General features: G+C 45.2%; 1 protein-coding gene across 1 annotated transcript in view; it reads left to right on the forward strand.

Annotated features, from left to right (window-relative positions):
- Positions 1-912: 912 nt before the first annotated feature.
- LOC122167912 (ATP-binding cassette sub-family A member 10-like) overlaps positions 913-11,681 on the forward strand; it is a 20,964-nt gene continuing 10,195 nt past the window's right edge. Inside the window, exons 1-20 of the mRNA XM_042832814.1 lie at positions 913-1,092; positions 1,277-1,483; positions 3,360-3,469; positions 3,967-4,177; positions 4,618-4,776; positions 4,937-5,037; positions 5,614-5,840; positions 6,109-6,247; positions 6,595-6,780; positions 6,921-7,068; positions 7,602-7,773; positions 8,229-8,287; positions 8,701-8,811; positions 8,902-9,077; positions 9,267-9,386; positions 9,648-9,786; positions 10,005-10,095; positions 10,352-10,491; positions 10,990-11,106; positions 11,228-11,420. Of these exons, the coding sequence (XP_042688748.1) occupies positions 3,368-3,469; positions 3,967-4,177; positions 4,618-4,776; positions 4,937-5,037; positions 5,614-5,840; positions 6,109-6,247; positions 6,595-6,780; positions 6,921-7,068; positions 7,602-7,773; positions 8,229-8,287; positions 8,701-8,811; positions 8,902-9,077; positions 9,267-9,386; positions 9,648-9,786; positions 10,005-10,095; positions 10,352-10,491; positions 10,990-11,106; positions 11,228-11,420 (2,591 nt within the window). The 5' untranslated portion in view covers positions 913-1,092; positions 1,277-1,483; positions 3,360-3,367. The remainder of the gene's footprint in view (positions 1,093-1,276; positions 1,484-3,359; positions 3,470-3,966; positions 4,178-4,617; positions 4,777-4,936; positions 5,038-5,613; positions 5,841-6,108; positions 6,248-6,594; positions 6,781-6,920; positions 7,069-7,601; positions 7,774-8,228; positions 8,288-8,700; positions 8,812-8,901; positions 9,078-9,266; positions 9,387-9,647; positions 9,787-10,004; positions 10,096-10,351; positions 10,492-10,989; positions 11,107-11,227; positions 11,421-11,681) is intronic.

Here is an 11,681-nt window from a genome sequence, read left to right on the forward strand (position 1 = left end):
TTGAGTGCTTCTGCAAGCTCCTGGTGCTTGGGATGACACAGATATTGCACAGTCTGACACTGTGTTGATGGGGAGATGGAGTGGGCACCTGGCTAGCACCCACCTCTGCTGCTCAGAGAAGAGGAGGGGTAGGCAGCAGCAGATGTCTTCTCTTGATCACCTGCTTGCCAAGGCTGGCTCTAATGAGAAGATCATAATAACAGAAGTTTCCTCTTCATTCAGGCCATGAGGTGTTTCTCCATGTTACCAATTGCTCTGTTTCCCTGCTCCACCAGCCTTTGGGACTGGAGATTTGGGTGATGAGGTAACATCATCATGAAGGACGCAGCTGGGAGACCCTCACCCATGCCATGAGCTCCCTGAGGCACTTGGATGCTGGATACAAGTGCAATGAAGTGGGTACAAGGGGCATGGATGAGGCAGGTGTGGATGATGCAGGTGAGTTATACAGATGCAGGTGAGTTACACAGGATGTAAATGACTGCACTTAGCCATGGGCTGCTCCTGGTGGGGCAACTTCCCAGTTGGGCCACTCCACACCACTCCCAAGAGCTGCTTTCCGTATGGATCTCCATCCACCTCAGGAGCTGAGTAAGGACATCCTTGCTTGAGAGTTGAGACCCACTTCTCTTCATTTCCCCACTCTTTGCAAGGAGATGTAGTGGCATCCTCTGCGTCCTCCCTTACAACACCTCGAAGCATATCTGGGTCTGGCTGTAAAACGTGTGAATGTCTTTTAAACGCTAAAGCAGAGGGAGCATCCCTGCCTCTGTCCCATCCCAGCTCCTGCATCCCACCGCCGCCGCGGGGCAGACGAGTTCCGCAGCTCAGCCCCAGCCAGGACAAAAGCAAAGCGTGCCCGCTGTCAGTCCCACTTGATTTAAACGTTTGCAAGAAGCTTTGTAATGCAAAGGGCTGTTCCCAACCAGGTGGCAGCACTTCGCTGCTCTTCTTACACCGGGACCCGGTGCGTTGAGTTTGCAAAGAAAACCAATGTCAGGAAACGGGCGACCTTCCCTCCTGCAACAGTGTGCTGGAGTAGCTCAGTTGAATCCTCTGTGCTGAGAAGCGTAAGGATTTGCCAGATAAAGGGTAAGTGTATGGCTTATTGTTGGGCTGAATTTTCCTCTCTTGGCTGAGATTCAAGAATTTCCTGAGTAACCTTTTTTCCTTTTTCTTTTTTCTTTTTTTTTTTTTTTTTCTTCAATGAAATCTGCCTGCACAACTCCACAACAATACGCTCTGTTTGCTTTTTATAACGTAAATAAATCTGAAGCTCTGCCAAAGAGGAAGGGGGGAAGTGAGGGATGGCGTGAGGAATGCCTTTTGGCAGCAATGTCCACGTGAAGGAGTGGTTGTGTGAAGAGAAGGGCTCCGAGCAGCGCTGCAACCACTGGCTAGAATCTCCCCGGCAGCCCCACATCCAGAGGTGCATTGCACAGAGTGCAAGAGCTTTGGATCCCTGTCAAACCCTCCCATTAAGGTAAGGCTCAAGCATTCTTCTTAAAACAAGAGAAAAACAGTATTTCAGAGAGATGAAAGCACTCAGTAATTAAGCATAAATAATGTTGGGTGAACACGGATGCAGGAAGATGGGTCAATGGGTGCCTTGGAACAGGCTCAGTTAAGATTGGGATTAAATTTATTGGCATTGTAAGCGTAACAGAGGCATTTTAACCTCTGCTATAGAGCAAAAGGAGCTCTGTTTGCAGCAGAGGTGTATTTCTGGCAGTTCCTTTTTCTAGGAGAACATGGTACGATTCAGCTACGTTTAATATTTTAGGGCATCCAACACACATAGGAGCAAAGTAAGCTAAAGATGGAAATAAAAAAAAGAAAATTGTCTTTCACTCCTAGAAATTACCACTGAGATTGACTGGGACCAGGCAGAGATGGGGGTGGTGGGGAGGGGACACTTGGGACATCTGCAGTGGGACCCAGTGGCCAGCTCTTCATCCCACTGCAATCTCCTGGGTGTGAAGCTGGAACTCTGGCTGTGTGTCAGCTTGTCCAAGTGTAGGTTGGCTTCACCATCTCAAGGAAGCCTAGAGATCATCATAACAAGCTAAATTCATATTTTATATGCTTTGTGAGGGATTCTGCGGCGCAAGAATCCATTCAGAGTGTGATGGTCAAATAGATTCCTGTCCCTACTGTCCCAAAGTGTCCCACAGAGGTAATACAGTTTGTTGCAGCTGTTTGAGTGTTTGGTGCCATTGTGTCACCCCAGCAGAGCGTGGTCAATCCTTGGGCTGGGCACTCACATCCCTGAAGTTGGCTGATATCAAACATCCATGTGGGTGAAGTGGAGAATAATAAGAGAAGGGGTAAAGTGAATATAAATATTTGAAGAAGATAAGCTGCGCCTTGACTGTCAGCACTGTGAGGCATCATTCCCCAGAGTGTATTAGCAGCTTTGGAAGGGTTTGTTTCCTATGTGCTCTTGAAGCTGCACCTGAGAATTTGCGTACAGAAGACCAAGAAACCATGGTCTGGAAGTGTACTTGAGCAGCAGAGCAGTTTGGCTGTGGGAGTTTGGTTTCCCTTTCACATTTGGGTGCTTTGTCCTTTCACTCACTTCAGTTACCCATGACTATTTTCCTGATGGTTAACACGGACACATCTGTTCTGCAGCGCTCCTCTGACAATGCACGCTACGCCTTGCTTCTTTAAGGCTCCATACGAGTGTTGGTTGTCATCCAGGAAACAATCACTGTTTTGCTTTGACCACAGATTTGAGGATGTTGTGAGATCTTATGGAGTAACCCACCACTGCACACTCATGGTTGCTTTTTCTCTGCTGCTCCCCATGAGGAGCTCCGACAACGCAGCTCTCTGAAAGCACTTCCAAGAATTTGTTCTCTCGTAGCTCCCAGTTGCCTTCAGTTGATTCTGTTTTCTGCCTGAGCTCAGCTTGTACCGTGGCCAAGAATTTCTCAACACTTGGTGTGAAGCCTAAAGCATGCTAAAATCACATGCGACTAGAATCTGTTGATTTTACTCAACTATATTTTTGTCACTTCTTGGATATTCAGGCCACCCAAACCAATTAGGTCATGCAGTCTGATTTCCCTTTTGTATTACTGAGTTAACTCCTCCCAGCCTTACCATGCTAAAGCATGGAAGAAATCTGGATTATAATTGGTGTCATAGTGCTGAGCTGCAAGGATGAGGAACGTACTGATGACAACAATGGCTTCTGGTGCAGGATAGAGTCAAGGACCAAATGGCTTCGGCTCCTTCTCAGGAAAAGGAAAGAGTGTTTCTGGCAGCCAAGCAAATGCTGTGCAAATAAAAACAGTCACTGATGTTTTAGCATTGTTGTATCTGAAAGCAATTAATTTATTCTATTTTTCTAGGTAGAAAGATGAGGAGACGTCAGAGAAATCTGAGTGTGTTCCAGCAAACTAAAATTCTCTTGTGGAAAAATGTGCTTATCAAATGGAGGATGAAAATGCAGAGTTTTCAGGTAGGTTAAAAAAAAACAAACCGTGAAGTGGCCCCTGAAGGTGGTTTAATCTCTGTCTTCCTCTATACCTCCACCTATTTCTGTAGTGTTAAACTCCATTTCAAATGCTCAGTTTGTACCATGGCCAAGAGTTGCTCCAACACTTGGTGTGAACCTACAGCATGTTAATACTACATGTATCTATTTTGGGGATTTTGTCTGATCATGTTGTCGTCGTCTCTTGGATATTCGGGCCACCCAAGCCAATTGGGACCAACTGGGAATGAACACATTTACCTTTTCATCCGGTATATTTGTCTTTTGGATGACATGGAAGAGCACAGATGGGTTCTCCAGGCAGAGTAAATTTCTGAGGAGATTTACACAACACAATGACCTCATTAATCAGTCACTGACCAAGAAACCAATGCAACTCAGTGCCTTGTTTACCCTGATCCAACAGAGATGCTCCTCTACTGCTCTAGCATTAAATCCCCTTTTCTACTCCCCTCATCCAGGAGTGGATGCTGTCCCTGCTCTTCCTGCCACTGATGTTCATAGTAAGCAACTTCATGATGTACATCCCCTACCCCGAGGTGCCACACAGCCACCTGGGGCAGCTGGATGATCCTGCCTACAATGCCACCGGAGTCACCATTGCTTTCACACCCGTCACTGCAGCCACCAGGCACATAATGAACACAGTGGCCTCGAAGTCTGTGATGACAGGTATGATTTATCTTTTAAATGCTTGTCTTTGGTGTTATTCAACCTTTCATACACATGTTTGTGTTTAAGTTGAGACGGGTTGAGATTGGGCTGCGGGATCTTAGAGAGGATCTTCTTATCTTTTCCAACCTTTAGGATTCTATTATTCTATAATTTTGCACCTTAAAACTCTACCTGGCCTGATGTTCACAGTGTAGTGAATAACACCACTGAGTCACATCCATTCACTTATTTCCAGGTACACTTCTCAGTGTGAAGTATTTAGGGGGGCCACAGATGTGCCCTGTCCAGTAACGAGAACTTGAGAGGGCAGGTGCAACCTCAGCAAAGCAAGATCTACACCCACAGCTTGTGTTTTGCATTGCAACTCATTGCAATATTTCTGCATTGCATTTTTCTGCATTGCAACTCATTGCAATATTTCGTCTTTTAAACCCCAGGGATAAAACTGGAGGCACTGGACACCGAGAGAGCCTTGGAGGAAGCCTGGATTTTGAATAAAGAGATTATAGGAGTTGTATTTAAAAACAACTTCTCCTATCACCTCCGGTTTTCTGCTGAGAACGTGGTTTTTCCAAATGAAAACCTTGAATACATAGGTACCCAGCTGTTTTCTGATGCTGTTTGATGCTCTTTTTTTTTTTTTTTTTTTTTTTTTTTTACACTATTGGTTCCTGCAAAGGATCTTAATCTTGTTTTCCTTTTCTATTAAATCAGTTGTGTGTGTATGAGTGATGCCCTTTTTCTCCATCCCTGCAGATACCTGTTACAATTACTCAGAGCACTACTGTGAGAGCCCCAAGTACTGGTACCAAGGTTTCCTGTCCCTGCAGTCCAGCATTGATGCAGCTATTATAGAGGTAAATAATAGTTATGAACCTCAGTACATCTCCTTTTAAAAAATACATATCTTTCTATCTAGGAAAGACAAATTTTTCTGTGACAATAACAAGGGATGAGCTTGTCAGAAAACCTCTCCAGAAGAAGTAAATACCGCCTGAGTATTATTGGCAGTGACAGCAGGGACTTGGATAGGATCAGCAGTTTCCTGCAGAAGAAGCTGGGTTTCGATTTCGTTTTGAAGCGCTGTGCTAACTTTCGTTTCTCTTCAAAATTGCATTTATTCCTGAAGGCTGGGAACCAAACGCAACGCCACTGCTTGGTTTAGTGTATTTCCCAGGTGTCGTGGAAAAGGCAATTCTTGGGTAGCACAAACAGCTGCTGGGTGTGTTGGCTTTGATAGATGATGGAGGGAGTCCAACCGAGCCCTTCACGTTAGACTTTACTGCGTGATCCCCTGATGTCTATAAGGCTGCATTAACAAGTCATATTAAAAAGGCATTCTATGTCAGATGAATCAGAAGATTCGTTGTACGGCCACAACTCACTGTAGAAAATAAACTGAATGTTAATATTTTGACCTTGAATTCCTTTAGGTGGTGGCAAATCATTCTGTTTGGGAAGAAATGAGAACAATTGCTGGTGTGCGTGCGAAGTCCCGGAGTGTCATCTCCTCAATTACATTAGAGTACATTTATTTCATGATTACTATTGTGATGTGCTTCTCTTCATTCATGTATTTCTTATCTGTGAATGTTGTAAGAGAAAAGAAGCAGCTCAAAGTATTGATGAAGTTGATGGGGCTACACGATATGGCATTTTGGTGAGTTCCTTTTTAACTACTGGGCACTTTCATAATATGTTAACAAATTAAATGGGTTTCTGACTACTCTAAGGACAAGCCAGAAGGGCTGAACATGGCCATTCCTCTTTGGGAATTTCCTAAAGTGGGCCATGCTCTCTGCTCTGCATAAGATATGGTTGGGTTCGCTCTGGGAAATAGGTGATGCTTTAATTAAAAACGGTTCTGCCATCTAAATGACTCTGCAACAACATTACACAGCCAGATAACACTAGCTCTCCACCTCCAGGCTCTCCTGGAGCCTGCTGTATGCCATCTATGTGCTGGTCCTGTCCTGCCTGCTGACTGCCCTGGTGGTGCAGGAGAGTTTCTACACCAGCAGCTTCTCTGCCATCCTACTGCTGTTTTTCCTGTATGGCCTTGCATGTGTAAGTCAGATTTGAGAGAGATTTTCTCACTGCATGGTTTACTGATGTTTTGATGAGCATAAACATTGCTCCAGAGGCATGAGCACTGTGGTCAGGGTTGTATTTGTGTTTGGCCACACGAAGTGAAAAAGCTGAGTGGGTTCCCTGCCTCAGTGAGTAGTTTGAGTTGTAGGCTGGCTGTAACAGACCCGATTGAAACTCAGGTCTACCCACTGAGAAAGGATTTCTGTCATATTTTATTACACAGCCCCAGCTCACCAGAGACCTATTTGCCTGGCAAGAGGCATTAATGCTAGTTAAGGATACTTATCTCCTCCGGAGCTTGAAGGTTGTTTCTGTTCTTACAGGTCCACCTGGTCTTCATGCTCTGCTCCCTCCTGAGGACATCCAAACTTGTGGGCTCCCTGGGGTTCCTCATCACCTTCCTCTTCGGCTGTCTGAGCCTCTCAGTGCTGATAGAAAACCTTCCAGAACCTTTGAAGTGGTTTCTCAGCCTCTTTTGTCCTTTTGCATTCAATGTTGGCATTGCAAAGGTATGGGGCATCAACTCAACAGTCAATGGGTCAATGGAATAGGAGGTTTGGTGATTAAAAAAGTTAACAGCATCCATGACTCGATGTCACTCGCATAATTTTTCAGCATGAAAATCCTTCTACTTTGCCCTTTGTTTCAGATTTTCAGTTTGGAAAGATATGGAATAGGTTTCTCTTTTTCTAACATCATGGAGGAATCATACTTTTTACTTTCAACCTACATTATGCTGACCTTTGACTCGGTCTTGTACATGCTGTTAGCTGTCTACTTCGACAAAGTTCTGCAGGGTAAGAGTGGCTTATGCTTATACCTGTACTTTCCTCCCTTTTACTTTTGAATTATATGGATTTTGTGTGATAGTTCCTCACAGAAACAATGGGCTTCTCCCTTGCCTGCATCAACCAAAATAGATTTTGGACTGAAAAAGAAAATATTACACCTCTGAGGGACTTTTCTATCCCCGAGATGTTTTGGTAATTCCCAGATCAAAGGCAATGAAGTATTTAGTATTTTGTTTTCCCTTCTATTTTTACTTACACTGCCACTGAACTGTTCTTGAGAAAAACAGGGTTATTTTATGATGGGCACTATATTAAATTATTATATAAATGATGAAATTCATTGGAAAGTGCCTTGAAGCCACCTTCTCGTGCTACTTAACCCAACTCCTGTGCACACTGATGAAAATTCCCCAACCTTTTAACGGGACAGAGCACCAATTTCGAGGCAGACAGGTAGTTTTCAGAAGTATTTACCACAGGATGGCATTCTGATGGTGCCTTCAGTTAATGACACGCCATCTTTTATGCTGTCATGCCAGGGAAATACGGCATCCCAGCCCCCCCACTTTTCTGCCTGAAGCCCTCGTATTGGATGCGGAGCAGGAGGGGCTTTCCTGGGGAAGGACACAGAGGTGCTGGGAGCCTTGAGGAGCCCTCAGGAGACGATGTGGAGCCGGTGCCCCTCGAGTTCAGGGGGAAGGAGGCCATCAGGTTGGAACTGAGGATCGTGCTGTTCGGTAGCTTGGATCAACGCTCCTGCTGGCACCATGTTGCCATCAGCTCTGCTTCCATCTTCACGTGGTTTTGTTTACAGTAGAGTAAAATGTTGATGTGATAAATAGAGAATTCAGGTCCCCGTAAACTCTCTGCTGTTTACTTTGCCACGGACTTTGGTAAATTGCCATTACAGACAACAAGGAGAACCTGGAGGGCAGCCTGTTGCAGAGGGGCCACCTGTCGCAACGGGGCTGGCCTTGTCTTTGCAAGGCTTGGTGCCAGTTAGCATGTGCCAGGTAGATGTGTCCACATCTGTACACAGAGCACTCAAACTCACACTTCCCATGCCATTTCTGCCATTTTGAATTCAGACCCATAAGAATAAGAAAGGATACCTAAATGCATTTACAAGAGCGCTGAAATAATATCTGCCTTTCCTTCCTTTTTAGGCTCCACAATATTAAAAAAACATACAAAAAGAAAGACAAGAAGACAGAAGCCTTGAGAGGTATGAAAGCTGTGATATTAATTTCTACTAAAGGAGAAGATTCACAGCTCTGCACATATTTCAGATGATCAAAGAAAGAAAACAATACTTGCATTGCTTGAAAAATTGTCCAAAATATTCATGCAACTGATTACTACTTTATTCACTTTATACCCACTGATTTTCCATTCCTCCAAAAAGTAAAGAGAATAAGAAAGCTTTATTATGTCTTTTCAGCTAATTCCAGAGCAGCTTCTTCTGCCTTCAGTTTTAGTTTTGCAGAATATTTCCTCACTTTTCCTTAATGGACTTCTGACTAATTACTGCTACTTAGTTCTTATATTTCTGGACCTGCCTTGCCTTTGACAATGAACAGAGAGAAGTAAAACCTGTTTTTTTTTTTTTGCCCCAGATTGGTGTTGTTTATGTTTTAGGTTTGACTTTAAATATTTACGAGGGTCAAATCACTGCCTTGCTCGGCCACAGTGGGGCTGGAAAGACAACACTGTTAAATGTGCTCAGCGGGCTGACTTTGCCTTCTGAAGGTAGGATGGGACTGGTAAGCTGAAATGAGTGAGCTTCAAAGCTGCAAAGCCCAGCTTGTTCCCTGTCATCACATGCGTTTGTATAAACAGGCTCTGCAACCATCTATGACTACAAGCTGTCAGAGATAGGAGACAGGGAAGAGATCAGAGAGATGGTCGGTGTCTGCCCACAGTTCAATGTGCAGTTCGAAGTCCTAACGGTGAAAGAAAATTTGCAAACCTTTGCAGAGATCAAGGGCATCAAATCCAAAGAGGTAGAGCGAGAGGTAAGTGCAAGTTCCCCTGTAATGCGAGCCTGGGGCCTTGGTGCACCCAAAGCAAGCTAACCTTGGTTCACCCGAAGCAACCCAGCATACCCTTAGAAATCACTTATTTGGTGCCAGCCACACCTCTTTTGTGGTTCACAAAGGACAGACAGATGCTTCTGGGAATGGGCTTTCTTGTGTTTATTTTAGGTGCAGAACATGTTGGAACTGCTGGATATCAGTAGCGTGCGAGACACTCAAGCTGAGAAATTGAGTGGTGGGCAAAAAAGGAAGTTATCCATTGGGATAGCCATGCTTGGAAACCCGCAGGTAAAGCAGCTCTGCAATATACAGAATATTCAGTAATTTTAAGGTGGCCAGTGTTATTCCAGAAAGATGGTAAATTCTTTACCTTAATTTTGCACATCTAGTTTAAAGCAGAGTCCCCTGAGCAGTGCCCAGAGCGGTTGCTCCTGCATTCCAGATGGCCTGGCTCTTGTCTCCAGGACCTGAGGCTCTCAGGGAACACCAACCCCACAAGCCGTGCAACCATTCCTTCATTGGGAATGTCTGATCTCATCCCGTGTGCAGGTGCTGCTCCTGGATGAGCCGACGGCGGGGCTGGATCCTCTTTCCCGACACCAGGTGTGGAGCCTCCTCAAGGAGCACAGAGATGGCCGGGTGATCCTCTTCAGTACCCAGTTCATGGATGAGGCTGACATCCTCGCGGGTAAGCAGAGGCTCAGCATCCCTGCAGAGCATCCCTGCATCTGGAAGTCCTTTTCTGGGCCAATCAACCTGGGATGAAAATTTGGATCGTGGGATCTACCCTCAGAAAAATACAGAATACCACTGAACTGCCCGTGGGAGGTCCAGATGTAGGGAAAAAAAGATGAAATCACTGCTCTACAGTTTAAAATCTTCTTGTGCTTTTTTTTTTCTCTGTAGACCGCAAGGCTTTTATCTCACGTGGGAGGCTAAAATGTGTTGGCTCCTCTTTGTTCTTGAAAAAGAAGTGGGGGATCGGCTATCACTTAAGGTATGCACTTCAGCTGTACCGACCAGGGTCTGGGAATAGGCATGAATCCACTAAGATGACTGTAAAAAGGAAATTCAAAACAGCACAGTGAGCTGAATTCACATTCAGTTGAACTAGCTGAAGGTGTAATTTACTCCAGAGTAAAGAATGAAGTACAATTTGATGCATCCTAGCAAATACAGCCTTGCTTCCATTTAATTTGCTGTTTGTTTAGTTTTCAATACTGACCATTTGCTTTTTCCTTTCAATTGAACAGGATCCATGTCAGTGATTCTTGTAATGTAGAGAAGGTGACATCTCTGGTTAAGCAGTACATCCCCAGTGTCATGCTCTTGGGACACGGTCAATACGAGCTGAGATATAAACTGCCATTAGAAAACGTGAATAAATTCCCAGGTAATGGTTATGAAAATAATTCAGAATTGTCCATAGAAAAGGAAAACTGAAATATACGTGAGGAAAGAGAAATGAGGAGCTACTGCAAGGATCTCATGAAGACTATTAAATCGTTGCATGCAATGGCCACTACCCCATACTTGCTGCAGCAGTTGTGGCCATCAGTCTGGCAGTCCCATAGCCCTGCTGCCTGAAATGCTGATGCTAAACAGAAAAACCTGCCCGTGGCAGGAGGTTGGAACTAGGTGATCTCCAAGGTCCCTCCCAACCAAACCATTCTTTGATTCTGTGATTCATTCTATGAAATTTTCACTGAACTGTGAATCTGGCAGTTTGGGGTTCCCTCCAAACACCCTGCTTGCTGGCAGTTATTGCTTTGCTATTTTCCCTATGACTGGAGATACCCCACTCTGTTTGACTTCACCTCTCCAAAGTCTGGTCTGTAGTCATGCTTGTGTTTGACACCTTGGTGGCACTGCCCATACCTCTGTCACACAGATCTGTTCAGAGGCCTCGACAGCTGCTCTCACCTGGGAATCATCAATTATGGAGTTAGTATGACAACCCTGGAAGATGTCTTCCTGAGACTGGAAGAAGCTGCAGTGGACCAAGAAGGTACAATTGTGGCTGCCAACACACAGCCCTCAGCCAAGACAGCAGCTGCTTTACAACCACCCCAACATCGCTGTATAGAAGCTGGTTTCAGACATAACAGCATGTGGAAAACTCTCTGCAGATAAGTGTGTCCCTGGGGAGCGGGCAGAAGGAGGAGCACGGAGCCCAGAGGAGATGGAGTCAGGCTCCCTGCTGCTCTCAGACACTGAGAGGATGACAGTCAGCTGCTGGGCACTCTGGAGGCAGCAGGTCTCTGCCGTGGCATGGGTGCGCTTGCTAAAGTTCAAGAGCTCGGTGAAGAACCTCCTCTCCATGTGAGTATAAAAGGGATGCCCTTGTGTAGACCTGGAGCTGGGGGCAGTCACAGGAGGGGGATGATCTTCATAGCCCTGTTCACATGAGCATTTGGAGTAACTGATATCGGGTCTTGGCTATGAATGATCTTGACAATCTGCACTCAGGGAAGAGAAAAGCAGCTTGTTTTCCATTGCTGGTAAATATTAAATCTGCCACAAACACAAATGCCTCTCCTCCCTTCCTCCCTTCCTCCCTTCCTCCCTTCCTCCCTTCCTCCC

Source organism: Centrocercus urophasianus, unplaced genomic scaffold (assembly GCF_019232065.1).
Source record: "Centrocercus urophasianus isolate 14NV4802_14NV808 unplaced genomic scaffold, USGS_Curo_1.0 seq_40, whole genome shotgun sequence".
Classification (NCBI taxonomy): Eukaryota; Metazoa; Chordata; class Aves; order Galliformes; family Phasianidae; genus Centrocercus; species Centrocercus urophasianus.